General features: G+C 44.5%; 1 protein-coding gene across 1 annotated transcript; it reads right to left on the bottom strand.

The window, feature by feature from the left end:
* Positions 1-3,457: 3,457 nt before the first annotated feature.
* LOC106092757 (protein abnormal spindle) lies at positions 3,458-23,725 on the bottom strand. The gene is made up of 7 exons (XM_013259680.2): positions 23,523-23,725; positions 23,246-23,422; positions 17,780-17,992; positions 15,158-17,586; positions 9,111-12,067; positions 4,506-4,807; positions 3,458-4,268 (listed from the first exon to the last, which is right to left on the bottom strand). Exons 1-7 carry the CDS (start codon positions 23,535-23,537, stop codon positions 3,984-3,986), a joined length of 6,378 nt encoding a protein of 2,125 aa, XP_013115134.2. The 5' UTR covers positions 23,538-23,725; the 3' UTR covers positions 3,458-3,983.
* Between the last annotated feature and the right edge of the window lie 522 nt (positions 23,726-24,247).

The following is a 24,247-nucleotide window of genomic DNA, read 5'->3' as shown; positions in this document are numbered from 1 at the left end:
TCGTGGGAAATAGGGTTCGCGACGGTAAGGTCAGCCCAGCCCACTGAAAGCAGTCGGAGACCGGGCTGGTCAGGCCGATGCTTTCCGATAGGTAAAAGAGCGATTACAAGTTTGAGGGGAACCATTGGAAGTATGGACTCAAGGTAATCATGGCAGCATATAATCCAACGATTTCTTGAGCTAGGAAATTGCGAAAATCGAGCTCCCCTTGCCAGTGGCAAAGCTCAAGGTTGTATCAATGACTGAAATGCCTATTCGGACAGTGGTTATAGTATGGATACCGACTGAAGCATTACGCCGAGCTCTGCACATACAGCTATTCTTGAGTCCCCCTGTCTACACGGTTGGGTCTAAGCTGAATGGGTGCATCTGATCAGGGAGTTTTTGAATTCCTAGCAATAAGGGAGTCACATAGATTTCTGGATGGGTACAATTTCTTTAAAGGCAGAGGTTTTTGCGATCCTCAGGGCCTTGGATGTAATCTTGATTTGGGAGCGGTGGTCCTCTCAGACTCGTGATTTATATAGATAGGCGGGCGGCGCTAAAGGCCATGGGTCACGTGAGGTAGAAGCTTATCAGGGGAAGCATGTAGCGTCTCGGATGTGTGGGGACTGCGATCAGATTGTGCTGGGTTCCGGCCATCAATGGGTAGCGGGGAACGAAGCAGCTGACGAGCTGGCTTGGGTCGCGGATGTGCCCTGGGATTGCGACGGCAGAGGTTTTTACGATCCCCAGGGCCTTGGATGTGATCCTGAGTTAGGAGCAGCAGCCATCTCAGACTGTCGTGATATATGTTGCAGGCAGGCAGCGCTGTAGGCCCTGTCTATGGGTCACGTGAAGTCGAGGCTTGTCGGGAGATGCAAGGATTGTGCTGAGTTCCGGGCCATCAATAGGTAGCGGGAAACGAAGTGGCGGACGAGCTGATTTGGGTCGGATGCGAGGGAATGCGATGCTGATGGTGAACCCCCCTTTGTATTGGCTGTCTGAAATGGTGGAATCCTACTATGACAAAAATGCTGACTCGGCGTGGGCTGGTCTTATGGGCTGTAGGGTTGCTACCAAGTCTGGAACGAGGACGTCGATTGTTCTCTAGCTGGGGAAGCGTTACCTTGGATTGTTGGTGAAAGTCTTGACTGGCCACTACAATGTCAGGTCGCTAACATAGCGATTGGCTCAACAAGATGAGGATTTCTAAAGATTCTGTGGGGATGAGGAGAAGTTGGAGACGATTGAACATCTGCTGTACCAATGACGCGCTATGGCGGAGGAAGTCGAAGGATTATAGGTAAACATCTCTATTCACTTAGCTCTCTACAGTCTTTCGAACCCCGACTCATTTTGGACTTCTACAAGGGTCTGGGATAGCTGACGGGGCGGCCCTCTAGTCGGTGGGAATTCTGTTTGACTCTACAGCGGCCTTTTAGTTCTCTTTTATCTCTTTTCAAATGGCTTTCGTCTATTTCTTCTCTCCCATTCAATTATTTGTCGTAGCAGTGTGTTGTAGACTGAGGCGGTTGCCCTTGCCAATGAAGGAATTCATCGTGTCAATCCGGTACGAACAACCGGCTGCCAGGGGATTGATGGATCAGAGATCTCCGAGTTAAGCCGTTGGCAACTGCGGTTTCCAGGTCTTTTAAACTGGCTTTGTGCCGATTGAGAGTCTTCCCAAAAGGCAGCTTTGTTCTGGGGCGTCCCGCCATTCTTTGGTCTCTGTCTTGGGTGCCCCAAGATGGATGGGGGCACCAAAACTGGGCTTTTTGTTGAATTCCTAGGAATTATGGAGTCACAGACTTTTTGATGGGTGCAGTATCTTTTAGGCAGAGGCTTTAGTTTTTACGACCCTCAGAGCCTTGGATGCAATCCTGAGTCACGAGCGGTGGCCATTTCACTATTTATGTGGACAGTTAGGCGGCTCTGAAGGCCCTGGCTGTCGGTCACGCTCTCGGGAAATTCGGGAGCTGCTGTCAGATTATGCTAGGTTCCGCGCTATCAAGGAAAACCAAACCGGCTGACGACCTGCTCAAGTTTGGATCGCGGAGTGGCTCGGAGAGCTTGACGCCGCCCCCTGTGTTGTCTGTTTGGGATGGTGGACTCCTACTATGACAAATGTGGTGTATCGGCGTGTACTGGGGTTGTGGACTGCATGGTTGCCAAGGCCTTGTGGCCGAGGTTCTCCGGGACGAAGACGTCAATTGTTCTCGAGCTTCGAAAGCGTGACCTTGGATTGTTCGTGGGAGTCCTGGACGGGCTCTGCAATGCCAGATCGATGACATGGCGATGGACTCGGGAGGAGTGTGTGTCGATTGAGCATCTGCTGTGCCAGTGCACCGCGATGACGGGGTGAAGGAGCAGGATTATGGGTGAACACCTCTTCTCTTCACTGAGCTCTCTACAGTCTTTAGAATTATTTTGGACTTCTGCAAGGGTCTGAGATGGCTGACGAGGCGGTCCTCCAGTCAATCTCTATGCCCGGTTTTTAGTTCTTCATACTCTTTTGCTAATGACTTTCGTCTCTGTTTCTGTTTTATTTCATTTCTTCAAGGACGAACACAACTGATCAGAGGTCTCCGAGTGAATTGTACGCAACTACGGCTTCCAGTTCGTTTAACCTGGCTTTGTGCCAATGGCGACCTGGAGGTAGTCTTCCCGGGGAGGTAGTCTTCCTGGGGAGGCAGCTTTGTAAGAGTCCAAGCTGGATGGGGCACCGGGGATGGTTTTTGTTGAATTCCTAAGAATTATGAATCACAGACTCCTGGATGGATGCAGTCTTTTAGGCAGAGATTTTTACGATCCCCAGGGCCTTGGATGTGATCCTGATTCACTAGCGGTGGCTCTTTCAGAACGTCACGATTTATGTGGACAATCAGGCGGCGTTGAAGGTCCTGACTGAATTTCACGTGAGGTCGAGGCTATCGGAAAGTGCAAGGAGCATCGCGGACATTTAGAGGTTGCTGTCAGATTATGCTGGGTTCGGGGCTATCAAGGAGGAATGAAGCGGCTGACGAGCTGGCCAAGTTTGGGTCGCGGAGTGACGCTGGGAGCTTGAAGCCGATGGAGACCCCCACCCCTGTGTTGGCTATTTGGGATGGTGGATGTTGCGTGGGCTGGCGCTGTGGACTGCAGAGTTGCCAAGGCCCTGTGTCCGATTAAGCGTCTGCTGTGCCAGTGCCCCAGGATGTCGGGGAGAAGGCGTAGGATTATGGGTGAACACTGAGCTCTCCACAGCCTTGTGAGTCATTTTGGGGGTCTGGGAAGGCAGACAAGGCTGTCTTATAGTCAGTCTCTATGCCGCTGAAACAAAAAGCATTTTTTTCTGTTCCTATTTATCGTAGAACCCAGTTGCAAGGATGACCACCACCCCTTTCAAAACACAGTGAAATAAAACTCTTGCTGTTTTTTATGTCATCTGGTAAAATTTATTCGTAAAAATTTACATTGAATGTTTCCTTTTTAATAATAAAAAAAATTAAATTACAAACTACACACAATTCTATTAGACACTAAACATAAAAGCCAACGCTAACACAGCACAAATGTGCCGGCAAAACGTTTTATAATTGCCGGAGCCCTTTGGCGCTCTGTAGATGGCAGAGCCCAAGTCTCGCACTGAGTATGGAAATAGTCATAAGAGATAAAATTATATTCGAATTTAATGCCGCAAAAGGACAAACAAAAAGGATGTAGCAAAAAAAAAGAAATACTCTTAAGTAAGAAACCAAGCATAAAACATAAAGGAGACAACAAAACGGAAATAGTTTGAAACACATAAAAAAAAACATAGACATCACTCACTCCAACATGGAAGAGGCGAGCAAAACAACACAAAATGTAAATAAAGTAAACTAAACTTCCTTTCCACCTTCTGTGCTATGGCAGGAGTGGCATTAACACCCAGGGCCGCACAATGAAGTCATATACAGTTGGCCCACAATGTTGCGAAAAGGGATGCCGTGTATGGCGGTTGGTGGCTATTTAAAAATCGCTTAGAATATATCAATTCCCAATTTATACAATATTGTATCGAAGGCATACACGGACGATATAAAGGTATATGGCTTATTGCGTATAACACCATAATCTGGCTCTAAACTAGGCAAGGCACGACTCGAAAAGTTGGGCTGCTGCTGCTGCTGGGAGCCGCTGCGTTGGGTAATTGCCACCGCAGGTTTGCGTACATTTTGCTTCATTTTCTCTTTACGCGCCACAAGTTTTTTCGTTTCTCTCACCATGTAAATGGCATCCGTAGTGGTCATGAAATCACGTATAATCTGCAAAAGGGAAACAGAAAAGAAAAACACACTCACATGCATGCACATCAACATTGGCTTGCCACATAAATGTTAAGCAGGAAGTTTGGCGTTGGTGTTTTTGCTTTTTTTTTTTTTTTGTTTGTTTTAACGCTAGGCGAGCCCCATAAACATCCATGGCGAAATGGCCCCCGATTATATGGAGCGCCATCATAGTGGCTGTTTGAATACGACCAAGTGGATTTGCACTGAACTTACCTTACGCTTGACCGGGCAATGGGCAAATATCCAGATGAGCGTACACAAAGTATTGAAAATCTCACAATCTTTATCACACCAACGCAGCAACATTTGGGCAATGGTAACTAGGCCACCTTCTTGGAAAGTATTGGCTGTGGTGCTATTGTAACGAGCCAAATTCAAAATGATGCGACTGCAGTACATAATGAGCTGCTTATCGACTTCGGAACGAATGGCTTGGGCCATAATGCCATAACAGAATGTCGATATGAAATCCGAACGACACATCAAGAGGTGTGGCACTGTGCGAGAAATACGATCTGTAAGAAACAACGAATAAAAATCATAGTAAATGTCGGGAGTTAAATACAATGGTTAAGGGATAATTTAAAAAAAATCAATAAAAGTAAAATAAGGGTACATAAAATCAAAACCAAGTAAATGCAATTGAGCACTTGAGTAATGACAGCCTGTACCACAGTAGTGACCTAAAAATTCTAGTTTACAGGTGTAAAGAAAATGAAATCGTGAACTGCACTGTATAGAACTGAAATAAAACACAGCAAAAGTGCAATACTGTGTGAGTTTGTCCAGCGCTACTCTAAATCATCAACCATGGCAGCTGGTTGTACGCACCGGATTGACCCGATGGAATCCCTCATCGGCAAGGGCTACCGCCTCAGTGTACGCGCTCGTCTTTTTTGTCATGAAAGAGGCACATCCCGGAGGGCCTTCACCGCGCGCTTCTGGTCCGTGCCGGTATTGTAAAGAAATCCGGATCTGCCTCTCTTCGGTTTGTCAGAACCGCCTCCATTATTGGTCGGTGAGTTGTAGCCGGTGCACTCTCGATCTTGCTCTGGCCGTACGTCACTACGGAATTATAGTCACACTGAATATGTTGCAAGGTGCTGTGCGAACAGAGATAAGCGTCGTCGTATTCGCCTTCTGCGTACTCATCGTCGAACTATGTGACCCCTCCGACCTCTCCCGTGCGGCAGATCGACGAGATAGTGGATGTTATGATTTGGAGGAACATTTTGGTTGCAGCGATCCAACAGACTGACCGACACCTGCAGCCCTCGCAGTTCTCACGCAATACCATGACAGTCGGTTGTACACACCGAATTGACCCGATGGAATCCCTCATCGGCAAGGGCTGCGGCCTCAGAGTATGTGTTCGACCTTATTTCGTCATGGGAGAGGCACATCCTTGAGTGCCTTCTGCGTACTCATCGTCGGACTATGTGACCCCTCCAACCTCTACGCAACAGCAGCACCCCAGCCCCAATATTACCAGGCCAGTACTGGGAAGTGTATCTTTCTTGCTATTGAATTGCAATGATCCGAGAGGCAAGATCGACGGGATAGTGGATTATATAATTTGGAGGAACATTTTGGTTGCAGAGATTCAGGAGTTAGGCGTGAGGTACAGCGCTACAAGAGAGAACCTCAAGATCAAGCGGCATATCAAGCGGGTCTAGACAACATTTGCTCCTACAGAGCAAAAAAATTTATGCCAAAATTCTGGACGTGGGTCCCGATTGAGACCTGGGACCACACGATACATGTCACCTTTTTAACTACCCAGCCAGACCCACTCGTCTCAGACCCAGATCCCTCTGGACGCACCCCACATTAGTCGCAGAGTTCCTGGATCTGGATATTCGACAGAATCAAGCAGACTAAAGATAGAACACAACTCATTGCTATAACAACAGAGCTGCGCCCTGGTACATCTGCTTCCTGTGCAATATTTATCGGGGTATCCCAGTTTCTCTCGATCTTTAACATCCTCTGTACTATTGTTCCAGTCAACAGGTCACAAATCGCGTTTTCCAGTTCTGCAACTTTTGCCGATAAAAGCGTAGATTTAAAATTCTGGGGTGATGGTGTGGCGCTAATGATATTGTGGAGGAGATTAGCCCACTCGCCAAAGGTCTCTCTTCGCTTATGCCTGTCAACATCTGTGTAACGTTGTAGTTGACCTTACTCCGTTATGGCTAGACACCCAAACGATGCGGATTGTGCCATCCTCAGATAAGGCGTTAATTTCTGCTGTTCGTGACCTTACCCTCCTGTCCGTAAATATGTTCACACTCGACGTCCTCGCTTTAGTACCAGACCACCTCACGCATTCCGTGATCTTCCGGATCTCTCCCTACATGTCCGTATTATGGTCAGGCAGTCAAAAACAGATCTCAGTCCCTGGGTTCTCAATGTAGACCCCCAGGCCCACTCTATCTCCTTAGATCCACCCGTGTAACATGATCTTCCAGACGGCAATACTGGGGTTCCGTCAGTCCAAGACTGTCCCGCTGGCAGCAGTGTCTCGCAATCGACCTCAAGTGTCGTCTCAGATATCCGATGGAAAACCGCTTCCCAACCATCCAGGTTTCCTATCGTCGCCTCGATTACACCGCGATAATATGAGCTGCTCTCATCCTCAATCTATTCTCCCATCGCCTTAAGTGTCATAGCTGCAGTGGCTGCCTCACATTTAATCTGTATGTCAAAGGGTCGGATATCTAGAATAGTTTCCTGTGCCCTAATGGGCGTGGTCCTCTGCCCAGACAACATGTAAAGTTGCACTTTTCCCCCATAGAAGTCCACCAAACTACTGAGGCGTAAGTAAATTGGTCTAATCACGCTTCAGTAGAGCCAATGGACTATTCTCGGATTCAGACACGATTTCGAGCCTACGGCCCGTCTACATAGTGCCCAATATCTGTGAGCCTTCTCAGTACGCTCCTGAATGTAACACATCCAATTCAGTTTCCTGTCCAAGATCACTCCTATGTATATGACCTTGTCAGATATCGAAATCGTTTAATTGAGGAAACGCGATCCTCAAATTGGCCCGCCTTCGTCTTCCTCGGCATGTTTCTGTCTTCTCTGTATTAACTTTGAGACCCCTGGGTCTAGCCCAGTCATATGCAATATGCAAGACCTTTGAGGCCCTCTGCATAGCTGGTTCGAATCCTTACTCATAAGTAGTATTATAACAGCGTCTGCATAGCAGACGGGTTCAAATCGCTCCTCAGTCAGCGTTATAGGTTGATTATGGTGGTCATCCATGTGCCACTTCCTCCCTTATATTTATGTCATGGGAGACAATTTATCCACCTGTTCCTTAGCATATGGTTTATCCAGTCTCTAAGCACTCGGTACTGGCCTAAGAATTGGATCAATGTGTCGGTTCGCACATTATTAAACGCCCCCCGATGTCTATGCAAACCGCCAATGTTTTGCCAATGAAGGATTCTTCTATTTTATTCACAACCTCGAGCAGGGCAGTCTCCAGGCACCTTCCCTTGACACAGGCATGCTGTATTTCGAAGTATATGCAAGTTCTAGGCACGCTGTGAAAATCGTGGCCAGATGCGGCGTCAGATAATCGGCGCCTTTTTGTAGTAACGCCGGAAATATTCTATCAGATCCGGGAGATTTAAATGGTTTGAAGCTCCTCAAGGCTTCCTTGACCATAAATTCCGTTTTGATAAATCTTCGATCAACCTCATTATTCCAAGATTCTGGTGTCTACGTGAGTCCCGTCGTATCCTGACGAAAATGCGTTTTTTATCAAAAGCCTTAACATATCCTCCGTTGTTTCTGCTCTCAGCCCCATGTCGTCTACAGTTTGTACATGGGTTTTTGAGAGAAACTTTTTCTTCTTGGCGGCGTCATTAACGATATCGACCTGGTCGCAGAAAAGCTGCTAGTAGGCATGTTTTGCCGCTCTGATAATATTTTTGTATTCTTTGAGCCGTGTGTAATACACATCCTAATATATTGGGTTGCCAAAAAGTAATTGCGGATTTTTCATATAGTCGGCGTTGACAAATTTTTTCACAGCTTGTGACTCTGTAATTGCATTCTTTCTTCTGTCTGTTATCAGCTATTACTTTTAGCTTGCTTTAGAAAAAAAGTGTAAAAAAAATTATATTTGATTAAAATTCATTCTAAGTTTAATTAAAAATGCATTTACTTTCTTTTAAAAAATCCGCAATTACTTTTTGGGCAACCCAATACTTCCGCTACGTTACGACTACCCTATAGACCCTAAGATCCACCGTCTTCTCTACCGAGAGCAAAGAATTCGCTCGTAATGCTATCTGCAGTGCCTAGCCCCATATTTCACACCCATATAATACGCATTGATCCATTTGGATCATATCCAACACCAACCGACCTAGATCATAAAGATGTTCAAGTGGCTAGATTTGCTCGTTAGCAAGTCAGTGAGTTTTAGGCGGACGTACGTATACCGCTAGGAAGATGTAAAATGTTATGATGGCAAATATATACCGTGGCAATGATAAGTCGACATACTCTACTCAAAAATCACGTTCCACAAAACAAAAGTTTTGTAGGAAAACATTCCCCAAATATCTAATGTTGTTGAAATCATGATTCCCTTTATTCTATTTTTAAGGTAAAATCTTATTCTAACTACGTTACTCTCAGTTTACGGAACTGCTATTTAAAAGGCCTTAAATCTAGCTATCAAAAACATATGTATATCCTTTATAGGGCCTCTTCTCCTTAACTTAATGCAATGTTGTAAAATTTAGTTGTGACTTTTGTTGCTTTTGAACCAACAATTTATAAATACCCTCAACTTACCTAATCGCACCAAAACACTCAAGGCCTCCGATGCACTAAATCGTCCCCGCAAAATCCTTACAGCATCTTGTACCTTAAATCGTATGGTATTCATGGCATTTGTCGAATCTTTGAGCAATGCTATATTCTGCCTGATGACTTTAATACGAACATTGTGCAATCTCTTGCGTATGCGATAACCTCGCCAGAAACGTTGAATAATCTTTGCCGCCTTCTTTTGGCGTATCAACTCCTTCATTTCTGGTGTCATGAGAGCTTGGAAACGGCGACGAGCCAAAGCCCCACGAGCATGAGCTTGAAAGTCCACAATGGTTGTCCGCAATTGCACAAAATGTTCACGCTGCTCACGCATCAGCAACCTTCCACGATATTTCTGTTGCAAATGTATGGTGGTACGGCGCAGCAAAAGAAAATCTTGACGCACTCGACGCATTTCCAAATTGGCTCGATACTTGCTTTGTATGCAGATTATAAGGGAACGTATTAATTGATATTGCGAGCGTATTTGCAACATTTCCCTTTGGGCCCTGTAGCGTTGTTGTATGATGATGGCAGCTTGGCGTTGCTTTTCGTACTCTAGACGCGTCGCACGCATTGCAAGGGTGGCCCTTATGACTCTCTGCAAATAGACAATTTTTTGTATGGTGTTGAGGAAGAGCTTTCGCTGATTGCGTGCCTGTATGGTGGCTCTCCATTTCTGTTGTATTGTGATGCTGGAGCAGCGTATACGTTGATAACCCTGCTGTTCCTGGCGCATCTGTAATATGGAGCGATACCAAGTTTGAATTTTTATGGCAGCGGTACGTTGAAGTTGGTAATGACTGCGTTGACGCTTCATGAGCAGGAAGCCACGGAATTGGGTTTGAATGCGTATAATTTGAGATTTGGTTTGCAGATAAAGCTGCCGTTGCGTTTGCATTTGCCGTCTGGCCCTAAAGCGTCTTTGTAAGCCCATGATAAGCTGGCGTGTATGCAGATATTGCTGTCTTACACGGCGACCCAATAGAATAGCTCTGTAACGCTGCTGTATGGTAATGATTAGGGAACGTTGTCGCATATACAGCTGTCTTTGTAGCCTCATAGCCAATGTGGCTCTATATCTCTGCTGTATGCAGACAACCGCTTGCTTCAGCTTTTGATAGTTCCCTTGTTGGGCCTTCATAATGCAATGCAAACGATATGCCTGCTGTATGGTGACAGCAGCCTTCTTCATAGTCAAATACTTGCTGCGATCCTCTTTCATTTGCTGGAAATTCCTAAAATGCTCCTGTATGCATAGCACTGCAGCTCTGGTGCCTTGATATTTGGCTCTTTGGTAGCGCATTTTCTTATAGGCCAGAAAACGACTCTGGATGACAGCTATGGCCTTTACCTTGGCCTGATATTGGCGATATTCTACACGCATTAGCAGTTTGGCTCTATAGCGCCTCTGTATGTTGATGACACAGTCTCTTAGATGCAGGTAATTCTGACGATCAATGCGCATTTGTTTGCGGGCCCGGAATTTTTGTTGCAACACCGTGGTGTAATATTGCACAGAAATGAAATGAACTCTGGTACGGCGGCTCAGTAAGGTGGCTCTCCATTTTTGCTGTATGAACACAATTTTCTGGCGAATACTAAGATATTCTGCTCTCTGTTGGCGCATTAAGACATTGGCTCGATAGTGGCTTTGCACCAAAACACAAGACGCTCTTAAACGTTGATAGGCATCTCTTTGACTTTGCATTTCCCGTTTGGCTCTAAACCGTTTTTGCACCAATATTGTGGCTTGTCTTAATTGTTGATAGTTGCTGGCGTCTTGTAGCATGAGTTTGCGGGCTCGATACAGCCTTTGGCAAGCCAAAACCGCAGAAATAGTCTGCGAGAAAACACGGCGAGCCTGATAGCCTCTCCATAAGGCTTGTATGCGACAGGCTGCCTGTTTCCTTTCCTGATGATATTTACATTTCTCCAAGGCTGCCTGTTGCCTAAGGGCTCTAGCCTCCTGCCTACTGCGCCAATGGCGCTGTAGGCTCACTGTAGCTTCTCGTATCTTTTTATAACGCTGACGTTCTTCTCTGCCCAAGCGCACTGTTCTTAGCCATTTTTGTATCTGCATTACACGTTGCACCACTGCGAGATATTTGCGACGAGCCAGATAGCGACGCGTATGTTTTTGCAACACCACCACAGCTTGGGTTATCCGTTTCTTGAAGGCTGCCACCTGTCGCCGTGTTCTGAAACCTCGATAGACCTTTTGTATGGTGGTGGCCGCAGCTTCCCTCTTCAATTCTTCTTTGCGTCGTATACGCCTGCCCACAACAACTCGCAGCCAGGAATTGCGCCACCATTGTTGTATAACTTTGGCAGCCGCATGGAATTTGGGTGATCTGAATTTGTAAATGATTTGCCACAGCAAGGACAAAGTCTTCTCCCTGTGGCCATCTACTATGTCATTGGCTGTTATTTCGCCCTTTAATTGAAAGTCAGCTTCCCCCAAAGCCTTAATGGCCAAATTAACATTGAATACACGTTGCAGGCGAGATATGGCAGGAACCCTAAGTTGTTTGGTCAGATCATCGCGCAGCAAAATGATTTCCATTACACGAGTCAAACGTATGCCATCACGCAAATCAACTGCCAGATTGTGGAAAGCATAGTCAAACTCATCCAAATAATTTTGTTTGTGGGTCAGAACATAACCCAGGCGTTTTAGGTCGCGCGTTATGTCACCCACATTGGCCAGCAGTTCACAAGAGAAACGCAGTAGAATTTCACGAGTTTCTTTGTGCGGCGACTTTTTAATGAACAGACAAGGATTGTGGGTGATGATGCGTTTCTCCTTGGCCTTATCCAAAAACAGCATAAGGAAGAAGAATTTCTGCAAAGTAAACTTTTTGATATGATCGGCATATTCTTCGGACAGGGTGTAGGCCTTTGAGTATTTCTGCTCCAGGAACTTATCACGGAAGAATCTGTTTTACAAAAAAGAAGAAGAATTGAAAAAGAAAGCTGTTTTAGTTAAACAAACCAAATAAAGGAGGCATTAAGTGCGACCGGGCTTTAAGCTAAATTGGGGATCAATTTATGTGACGACGAAATCAAATGCTATACGAGGCCATGTTCAAATTGGGGGCTACTATGAAACGAAGAACTGTAAATTGAACTCGAAATGTACATAGGGAGGGCCATGGATATTTCTCCAATCCCAAGGCAGCCGGCTGCACGTACCGGATTGAGCCGATGGAGTCCTTCTTTGGCAAGGGCTACCGCCTCACTGTATAATACACTGCTACAGCAACAACATGGATCTCGACACGGGATAACTATGAGTACCACACAAGTTGGAACTTTGAGCTCCAAACTGTTTGGTGTTTTTCGTTATCACGAGAAGTTAAGGTGGGGGATAGTGGAATGCTCCATACGGAAAGCTGTAACTGCACTAGCGGAAAATCAGCGGTATCAAGCCGCTGTATAACTCGACTTCGTTCATATGGCCACCGTGGGCACGTTGACATCTGTCAATACTTTGGACCCAATTCTCAATGACTCGGCCACACATTAACAAGCATGTGCCGGTGCCACACTGCCTCTCACTACGACTTTCCACTCTATACCACTGATTGTCTCCTCCTGCTGAAAGACGCTCACCCGCCCAGAAGCCTTAAAAACTCACAAATTCCTAGGAATTTAATAAAGACCATGTCCCGGTGTCCCCAAACTAATTTCGACCTATCCATGTATACAAAAGGATGAGGAAAAAGTGGAATGGCTTTAGACATGAGGTTAGTTTTTTGCAAAAAACGACGTTCAGACCGTCAACAACGAAACACTGCCTATGTGCAAAGACATGAGATCGAGCATGACATTCAGTGTTTCTCTCGAGGCACTCCCCCTCGCTCTGTCGTGATAGCCTGCATCTTCCTTGAAGGACTAGCTGCTCAGAGACTGATGGATCGCTCGAACCGATCTAAGCTTTCAATTCCTTCTTACCAAGTTGCCACAGGAGAAGGGCTCACTCATTCCCCTTTTGATCCCTTCCAGGACTTTCCTTTTCCAGTTCAGTTTCAGATAAAAAATCACGCCCAGTTTTTTTGGCCTCCACAGAGAGCGGGAAAACTCTAACCCATACAAGACAGTTCACTTGACAATGTTCAACTTCTTTTCCCGGTACAAAGTACCAGCTCAGTCTTTCTGGGATTGATACCAAGTTCGTTAGCCATCGGTTACCCAGCCACCACCAGGGACCTCATTGACTTTTATGCTGCCAGATGAGTCTTCTCTTTTAACATTTCCATTTTTGCAGGGGTTTTGCAAGAAACAACCTGCCGCGTAGTACGGAACATCTGAAAGAGTGGCGGGGACTTTTCCAGGCGGAAACAGATGTCTCATTTGTCGTAATCGGAGTAGTTTCTGGTCCATACCCAGATGTTTTTCCCCTGGTCCAGGTTAAAAGTACCAACTCAGTCTTTCTGGGTTTGTGTAAAGCCCATTAGCACTAGCCCATACCACCATGCGGGCTGGAACACTGAGCTCCGATTTGTGTGGGGTTCATTGTTATCATGAGAAGCTTAAATGAGAAGTACCAGGCGCGTCCCCCTATGTCGCTTAACGCCTGGGTTCGAAACCTGGCGAGAGCACCTGGAATTTATTCAACGGTGGTTATCCCCTCCTAATGCTGGCGACATTTGTGAGGTACTGTACCATATCCCGGCATACAATAGCTGTGAGCACCACGCAGGCTGGAACATTGAGGTCCGATCTGTGTGGTATTCATTGCTGTCAAGAGAAGCTTAGCTGCGTGCTACCGGGCGCGTCCACAGGTTGCGAACGGTGGAATGCTCCACACGGAGCAGCTGCAACGGCAGTCGCGGACAATCAGCGGTATCGAGCGGAGAGTCTCAGTGCGGCACTGGCTCTTGCACAAATACTGAGTGCCTTTGATGCTCAATATGACAAGGTGGGTTATTGGCGCCTTTAAATAACCAATGTTTCCGCGGCGATCGGTCCTATAGACCGGAACGAGCCTGCACATCTACAGGAGATTGGCGAGGATAGCCACCTCCACATGAAAATGTGGCTACGACGACAACAACAACAACTGTACCATTTGTTGTAGCAGCCATGTAAGAACTTCTTCACAAAGAGATGTCGACCTGCGGCACGCCGTTCGGACTCGGCTATAAAAAGGAGGCCCCTTATCATTGAGCTTAAACTTGGATCAGACAGCACTCATTGATATATGAGAAGTTTTCCCCTGTTCCTTCATGAGCGAATTTGTATTTTGTCCACAGGTTGTACATAATAGAATGCATCTTGGGTAGGTAGGGAAACTACAATTGTAGTCGTGGACAATCAGCGGTATCGAGTGGAGCGTCTCAATGAGAGGCCTTGTGGCACCGGCTTTTGCCTAAATACTAAGTGCCTATGATACTTGAAGTGGCAAGGCCAATTCCGGACGACTTTAAATAACCACTGGCCATAACGTTCCCGGGGCGATCGGTCGCATGGATCATAAAGTTCGGCGAGAATCACTATCTCAATAGCAGCAACAGCAACTGGTTTTGTTTTTCCTTTGTCCCCGGCTGAGTTTCTTTGATCTGTTCCTTTTCATAGTGGGCAGCAGCAAGAGAAACAGCTCTCTGCATAGTAGGGGCTGTCTGGAAGAGTGGTAGGGGTCTCTCCCAGACCGTGTCAGGGGTCTTCCGCCATGAAAGGGGTAGTTTCTGGTCTGCAATCAGTTTTCATTTCTCCCGGCCTGACTGGGATCCCGACGGGACCACTGTTCACAGCATGTACCTTCCCTATCCTTCTGTATGTCGTCCGAATTCTCAGTCCTACCTATGGTAGTTGCCACGTTCTTCAACTCCACCATACGCAGAAGAGTGTCGGCATCCATTTGTCCACAGAGGGTACGTGGACTCAATAGGTTCGATGATTCTCCATGTCCTCTCGTGTTCGAAAAACTTTTATCCAATAGAGATTAATGAGCCCCTTTCCCTCCGTGTGAAGTCGTGAAAAGTCAAATTACCATAGCGGAGAGTTTAAAATAATGTTCAGCTTACCTGTTCAAGATGAAAGTACTTAAGCCCACTATATCGCGATTCGACTGTAAGTGTATCTTCTCACCATAGACAACCTCTAGGCCTAAACGCAACCACAAAGGATTAAAGCACAATAGTAATTCCAGAATTTCTCTCTGTGTAACCACATCCAAATGCAAATTACGATCACTACGTATGCGCATGGCATTCTTTTGCACATAAACTGCCACTTTGGAGCAGGGTCCACGCATTTCCTCGCTCAGGAACAATTGAACTGCTGCCTTGCGCAAAGACTCCAGGCGAAAATTGGTTAGATAGTTCATGGACTGTTCCTCTTTGGTGGGTGCCAAAATTAAGTCCTTGTGACGGACTTCATTGAATAGTTTTCCCACATCAATTTTGGCATTGGAATCAGTGTCCAAATCAGCAGGCATGGTTACCAAGGCATTGAGCCATTTCTTAAAATCCGTTTGATGACGATCCACAGCAGCTTCATCTAAGTACATGGTAGAAGCCAAGAAGGGATCACAGGTTGTGGTTGCAGCAAATGGATCGGGATTAATGTACGGCTGCAGGAAAAGCTCTGAATCATAGAGACGAGTGCGGGGCTCCTCCTTGGCTTTGCGAGGCGTTAAAGGCTTCTTAACCAACGATAAGGTTTTGGCCATTTTGAACTTTTTGGGTTGCGTTTGACCCCAAGACTTTACCTTGGAAGTTGCCCCATTTGCACAAGAGGGGCTTCTTAAGTCCAATCTTTGTCGTTTGGGTGGGGAAACTGCCGAATAACTTGATTTTGTGGAATTCGTTTTGGTGCTACAAGAACTCACTATGGAATCAACACTCTGTGAATCGGAAAAGGAAAGTTCCGCGGATCTTCTTTTATGGCCATGTGATGATTCAATGACAGTATTTAGTTTCGTTTTCCCCATTCTGGAAGGGGGAGTTGTGGTGGTTTGGTTCTTGGAATTTGTGTTTTTCGTTTTATTAACCACTGGACTACACTTGCGGTATTTAAGGCCCACTTCGTTTAAGTTGAAACGGCTGGATTGGGCCAAAATTTCATTGTGATTGAACATGACATCAGGGTGTGATATTAAACTGGCTTGGCTGGCATTTAACAGATCCGCAGATTCATTGGCATCACCGCCTTCTGTCTTAATGGTGACACTGCAAGTTGCTCCGTGCCCTGTTGTGGAACGGGAACTGCTGAGTTTCACCTGGGAAGTAGCCTGTTGGAAATAACGATTTTGTTCGAATGATTTGATGCTCTCCATCTCATTGAGATTGGGCAAGGAGCCCTGGGTAAGCACAGCGGCTTGTGGTGATTTCTGATACAAGTCTTTCATAGATTCTGAGTATTTGCGCAGCGGAGTTCCCACCAGTTTTATGTCACGTTTCAGATCTTCTTCAGTGCCTGCCTTGGGAGACTCCAAACGCTCATCCGTAGGAGTGAGGATGGCCTGAGTGGGACTTGTATTGTCCTCCTCCCTTATAATTTCCAAAGGCCTGGCCACTGGAGTGGTGCTTATGACAGTGGTTTTGTTCAAAGGCAAGCCCAGGGCACTGTTGGGACGACTGCTATCAGTGCCACTGGAGCAATTTAACTGCTCACCTGAAATTTCCAAGCTCTCACAATGTTTGACCTCAAAGGTTTTGTTAGTTATGACTATGCTCACGCCTTTGGTGTCATTGTGGATGTCTTCATTCGAGGCTGCCTGTTCTTCTTCTGCATACAATTCGGTGGTTAAGCAACGCGGTTTCAATTCCCGCACATTGTCCGTTTGATCTGGGGTAACTGCAAGCGGCAATGAGGCTATAGGCGTTGCCAACGCAGCCATTGGTGTGGGCAACAATGCCAAATTTTCCAGCCGTGATTGTGGGGCTCTTGACAATGTTACAGTGGCCGGAGTAAATTTTAATTCGTCTATCATATCCAACACATTGGACAAGGCCAATGGGCTTACATTCTCCTTGAGCTGCTGATTCTCAACAAGAATATGTGGTGAAAGATTCGCAGCCACCACCACCACATGATCATTTTCATTTGCATAAATATTGCGTTCTGTGAGCGGCGATGTGTGCGTCTGCATATAGGCTTTCATTGTGGAAGCATTATCACGCAATGTTGGCATTGGAGCCGCCAGCTTATTGACTGCGCTTGTTGTCTTCTTGTTGTGATTGGAGGCTTTCGATTGCGATGCCAACTGTGAAGGCAAGGGCGGTTTTGTTTCACTTGCTTTGTTAGCCACCGCCACCACTACACCCCCTTGGGATTTGTTGTTTTGTTCAAACGCCGTAGCCGCCAATCTTTTCTTTTGGGCCTGCTGCTGCAGTTGTTGTTGTGTTAATCTACTGCTGTGTTTGTTGGCCGCACTTGTGGGGGATTTGAGGCGCAGAGTTTTCACATGGGTATTGTTGCTCGATGAGATGGTGGGAAATTTGCGCACATTCTTTGTTTGCGCACAATGTGTGTGTTTGTGTGTGTGTGGTGGAAGCCAGAGCAAACAGCATATGGAACATAGAAAGAGCAGGAAGGCAATTATTAAGAAATTTCAGATGGAAATTGAAAGATACTCAAAAATATTAGCATAATATGATTGGGCGGGTGGGGGCCGGTTGGGGGCCGGTTGGGGGCCTACCTACCTTCACTGGTTTATTTGGCAGGGATTTAAGGATTATCATAACATCTTTGCGGAAATTTCTATCATCGATTAGCTGCAGTGTTTCCTTACACGAAACGTCGACTAAGGGCGACCATATCATTTCCATTGTTATTTCATTCTGTGCCGGCACAGAGTTCTCTGTCCATTCCAAACTTATATTGTGATCGGGATTAATTGGTTTGCAAACTGAAACCTAAAAAGAAAGAACACAAAAACGGGGGAAAATGGTAAAATAGAAAATGTCATTATGCAAAGAAATGGCAAAAATGCAGAGAAAAGTCACAAAAGAGAGAAAAAAAGTTGATGACTGTGAAAATAAAGGATATGGTCTGAGGACATAATTACCAAAATTTCTAGGAAATTTTCTCTAAAGACAAAATTTCTAGGAAATTTTCTCTAAAGACAAAATTTCTAGGAAATTTTCTCTAAAGACAAAATTTCTAGGAACTTTTCTCTAAAGACAAAATTTCTAGGAAATTTTCTATAAAGACAAAATTTCCATGAAATTTTCTCTAAAGACAAAATTTCCATGAAATTTTCTCTAAAGACAAAATTTCCATGAAATTTTCTCTAAAGACAAAATTTCCATGAAATTTTCTCTAAAGACAAAATTTCCATGAAATTTTCTCTAAAGACAAAATTTCCATGAAATTTTCTCTAAAGACAAAATTTCCATGAAATTTTCTCTAAAGACAAAATTTCCATGAAATTTTCTCTAAAGACAAAATTTCTATGAAATTTTCTCTAAAGACAAAATTTCCATGAAATTTTCTCTAAAGACAAAATTTCCTCTAAAGACAAAATTTCCATGAAATTTTCTCTAAAGACAAAATTTCCACGAAATTTTCTCTAAAGACAAAATTTCCATGAAATTTTCTCTAAAGAAAAAATGTTCATGAAATTTTCTCTAAAGACAAAATTTCCATGAAATTTCTCTTGAGACTATAATACAATAAATTTGTCTTTAGAAAACATTTTTGCCATATCAAGGGAAATATGGTGAAAATCTTATCAATGGTGTACATCTTCATTAAGCATGAAATCCACGTATTTGTGTCTTTGAATTATATTTATTTGCAGTTTTCCCTATTTCTATAGATATTCGTAGTATTCGCTCTTTTCAAATCTTTACGACACAATGAAAGGTTCCCCTTTCGCTTGTGATTTTTTCATTCATAAGTGCACTATTTGGCCCTTACAAGATTTGATAAAAAATGCATCCTTTCATAGCGTTGTATATGAGTTTTTTATTAAACACGTACGAATTAATGCAATAAAGAATTGTACGCCTTGATTCTAGCGGAAAAAGCGTGACTTTGAATTGAGAGTTGTTGCATTGCTTCTATGCTGCAAAGATTGAAATATATTTGCTAACAAAATTAAGGAAAAATTCTTTAAAATACACAGGAAACTTTTATTTTAAAGCTACATGGATTTTATAACAGGAGCTCAAACTTAATGCCGCCAGACTCTGCTTTGATATAACCACCAGAGTTATGGTAAAAATAAATTAAGTTGATTCATATGAATGCATTATCGAAAGCTGGACCCATGTATTCAGCATGAAACACTGCCACTCCGAATTTTGCAGAATTTGATTAATAAGACCTTTGCGGGATAAAGAAGTCAAACTGGAAGATTGCGAACAATACTGGGAACAAACATAGGAAGTGCTAATATAACTGACTATTTCATGTCCCGGGGCAGGGTAGCTGTGAGCACCACGCTTGCCGAAACATTGAGATCCGATCTGTGTGGTGTTCATTGTAGTCACGAGAAGCTTAGCTACGTGCTACCAGGCGCGTCCCAAGGTTGCTCCATACGGAGTAGCTGCAACGGCGGTAGCAGACAATCAGCGGTATCGAGCAGAGAGTCTCAGTGAGAGGCCGGGTGGCGCCGGCTCTCGCACAAATACTGAGTGCCTATGATGCTCAATATAACAGGGCGAGTTAATGGCACCTTTAAATAACCAATGGGCACCCTGTTCCCGCGGCGATCGGCAAGGGCTTAACGAGGATTGCCACTTCCACATGAAATGTGGCTATAACAGCAGCAACAACTAATTCACGTCATTGAATTCAGTTGAAATAAAACCCGTGGCTATAAACATACTTAGAATAGATTGGTTGGGAGTCCGGAAGGACTAAGATGGCAATACAATCCTATTTCGTAAATTTAGGGTTTGCCAGATCCTACGGGACGTCCACATGTGCGTATAATGGAATGTTCCGCATACAGAGTAGCTGCAAGTCACGGACAATATGCAACATCGAGTGGAGAGTCTTATTAAGAGGGAGGGACCAGCTTTGCCTGTGATGATAGGCGCGTCATTAGCGCCTTTAAATAACCAATGCCCATAATGTTCCCCCGGCGATCAGTCTTTTGAACCGGAAAAAGCTTGCTCACCTATGAAGATTGACTACCTCAACATACAAATGTGGCTACAAACACAACATCAATAATGGGTTGTATGCACTGCCAACCTTCTCCGGCGTACCATCCATTCGGGAGCACCGTGTAACAGTCAATTAGATTGTGGACGTGAGTCTGAAGAACTCAACGGCTGCTATAATCGAAAAAAAACAAAACTCAAATACAACTACAGCTTGCACATTTAGCATGATTTTAATATGCTACGTAAAGATCGTTCATAAAGAGGAGATGGAGATTTGGGTCTCTTCAATGCAATATAGTCCTATCAATCATTAGTTATACTTTACTGACCCATACGTGAAATGTTTGACGATAGCACTCAAGTCTAGAACTGACTTTATACATCTATATAACGAGACAATTTCGGTTGGTTAGGTGAGACTGGGTTGAAAAGAGAGTGCGGATATTAATCCGAACCATGCCACTATGGTCAAAATACCTAAGCCCGTAACCGGCACGGGATAGCTGGCATATTGAGGACCGATCAACAACGCAGTATCGGCTCGTTGTGGGCTCTAAATACTAAAAAGGAAACTCAAAAAGAAAATCGAAGTCGGAAATTCTGTTCTATAAACAAAACCCCAAATTGTTCTGCATTCGGTGTTTGTTAGCCGCGAAGGACGGGCCATGATAGAGGAAATGCTCCAACGTCTCAGAAGTCACACGACTGGGCTATATCTAGCGGTCTCAATATTAACCTTTCACGAAGAAGACGAAGGTGGGTCAATTTGACGCACCACGTTTCCTCAATAGAACGATTTCGATATGTGACAAGGTCAAATACTTAGGTGTGATCTTGGAAAGGACACTGAAACGGGCCGTTGGCACGAAATGACGCCTTAATCTGAGGATAGTCCACTGGCTATACAGGAGCGTGATTAGATCGAGGGTGATCTTGGAAAGGATACTGAAACGGGCCGTTGGCACGAAATGGCCCTGAATCTGAGGATAGTCCACTGTCTCTACAGGAGCGTGATTAGACCGATACTTACTTACGCCTCAGTAGTTTAGTGAACTGCGATGGAGGAAAAGTCCAACAAAAGGATAGTACAACATGTTCAGAAAACTTGTTGTCTTGACATAGACGAAGCGATGAGGACCACGACAGGAAACCTGGAAGGAATGAAAGAGGTTTCCGATCGCGATGCACTGATACCAGCGGCAAAATCTTGGATTGACGGAACCCTAGTATTGCCGTCTGGAAGATCTTGTTAACCGGATGCATCAAAGCTAGGGGACAGAGTGGGCCTGGGGGTCTACATTGAGAACCCAGAGACTGAGATCTGTTTTAGACTGTCTGACCATAATACGGTCGTGCAGGTGGAAATCCGGGCGATCACGGAATACGTGAGGTGGTGTGGTGTTAACGCGAGGATGTCGAGTATGAACCTCTTTACGGACAGTAAACAGGCCATAAGGGCAATAACAACCAGGACGGCAAGATCATGAACTGTCTTGAAATGTAGGAAGGAGATTAACACCTTCTCTGAAGATGGCACGATCCGCATCGCTTGTGTACCGGACCATAATGGAGTAAGGGGAAATGAAAGCCACCGAGAGCGTTGACAGTTGGAGAACTGGAAAAGTTAACCTCCTCCAGCAAAGTAGAAAATTTCTGGCCTGTCTCAGCAAATAAGATAAGTTCTAGCTCAACTTTGTCCCGGCACATACAACCGCCTCAATAAATCCCATATGGTAAGGATTGATGCCAACGTGTGAGTTGTGTGTATTCCGCTTGTAAACAGAGGCTTCACTATACACATCACCTGTTTGTGTCTTAAAACAATCCTACTCAGCTTACAATCGGGTCACTCTGGTCCATCACACATGTGTTGTAGAGTTCCAAGTTCAGAATATTGAACTGAAGCTAAACATATGAATTATGGATGAAGAAAGGACCACCACTGCAGTTGAGTTTATGTTCTGGGTTCTATCTGGTATCATTCCTGGCCAAGGACGGCTCCCCTCTAAATCTGGGGCTACAGGCACAACAGGATTAGGAAACAACTAAGCCGGCTGCACGTAACCGATGGAGTCTTTCATCGGTAAGGGCTGCCGCCTCAGTGTACAACACACTGCTAGAACAACAACAACACACTGTTAGAACACAAACAGACCGACAGATTGTTAGACAAACATGCACACATACGCGTGTAAAACCCATCTTAACCATCTGTGCCCAACAAACTGCTACAACAGCAAACATCTTAAAATTTTTCGTTTTTTATGGAATTTCTTATCAACCAAAAATAATGCGACGGCATAAAAGCGCAACATTTGTCCACACAAAACTCTCACCCCTGTCTGTTCTACTTCATGGGCGAAGTTGTTGGCCCCTTAGTTTTTGCTAATTGTTACCCCTAACAAAATAATCTTCATTCGACTTTCCCATTAACCCCCTTAGCGCCTTGCGGCTGTTTGTTTACTTTTATAAATTCGACAACTATTTCCAAGTTGTCCTTTTGAGGACGGAAAAATTTTAACGTGACCCAAATAATATTGACACGAAAGCCTGTCTCCACTAATTCACCAGGCAACCAAATACCAATAGAAGTCAATAGCGTATGGAAAACTAGGACTTGGATTATGTGAAAATTAAAAATTCCAACACATTGTCATTGTTGGATCAATAATAAAAATAATTGTCGCTTCTTGCCAGTAAAAACAAATCAACACAGCCAAATGAATCCAACAAATCCAATATGACCGACCAAAGCCAAAGTTAATTTGCATTGTGTACAAGCACTCATCATAGTCCACCCAGCGCCGGCTGTGGCATGGGTAGACGACAGACCAGTTGTTTACTTATGCATGTGTGCGTGCGTGTATATGAGAATGCATTATTTTAGCAAAGGAATGCCGATTGTCTGCCTGTTTTTTTTCTCCTAATTATAGCTACATCCTTAACGATGCATGCTTGAACATACATGTTTTTGCAGAGCATAATGATTTTCTTTGTTTGTTATATGCTCACACGCATATGAGATAGGTATCGCGTTGTGTTCGTCCTTACCTCAATATCAGCTTCCGAGGGGTTTATTATGCGCAGAATTCTTTTGGCTGTTTTTGTTACGGGAACACCTTCGAAAAGTACAATGGATTTGCCAGAAAATGGCGCCATCACCACTTCGGTGGGTTCGCGAGATTCTGCCAATCTCTTGTTTTTGCATCGCGTCGGTGTTACCTTTACCTGTGAATGGAGCATAGATAATAGTGACGATAATCCAAACCAATAGGCAACAGCTGGGGCAATGCAAAAGCATTCAATTCAGAAAAAAATTGGGAAATACCTCGAACGCACTCATTGTTCCTAGTCACAACAGGCACCAAAACAAAAGCTGTTTTAATTACAAATCAGAATTTTCAATGCAAGCGAATGCTAAATTCACAGACATTCCACACACTACAATGATGACACGGGGGAACACAAGATTATTATTAACTAGCAATTTTCAACACTTCACAACACAACAAAAAAAAAACTAAAACACAAAATCAACTTCAAGCCTTGTGCCGTTAGTTAGCGCTTCTATTTCAAATTGTATGGTGACGTTTGTTTATGTGTATTGTTTATCGATTCGATATTCGATTGCTGAGCTTCATTGTCGATAACTACTTCAATAATCGATGCGACTGATAACTATGAGCATAGTGAAAGCGCTTGCGTTTAAGATTCAATGGCTAAACACAATCCCAACAGAGGTCGGTAAGACGATTAAAACATGACGCAAGTATGCCGATATATTTTCATGTGTATTTATATGATATATGTACATATGTCTAAAGGCCGAATTTTTTGCTAGCAAACACAAGCCAACAAAAACCTGAAACTCTCTTGTTGCAAGAATTTTTATATTTATTCCAATAAAAAATCCTCCAAGAACGTCAATTAGGTTTAAGTGACAGTCTGCCATCAGACTCACTTACCACCACAGGAACAGCAGAAGGAAGATGCCTTCTAGTTCCTACCGTTGAACTATTCAGATCTCTTGCGAATGTTCACCCAACAACTTGC

This window comes from Stomoxys calcitrans, chromosome 4, assembly GCF_963082655.1.
Source record: "Stomoxys calcitrans chromosome 4, idStoCalc2.1, whole genome shotgun sequence".
NCBI lineage: Eukaryota > Metazoa > Arthropoda > Insecta > Diptera > Muscidae > Stomoxys > Stomoxys calcitrans.
The sequence above is the reverse complement of the archived record's forward strand: the minus strand, read 5'-3'. Positions and strand labels throughout refer to the sequence as shown.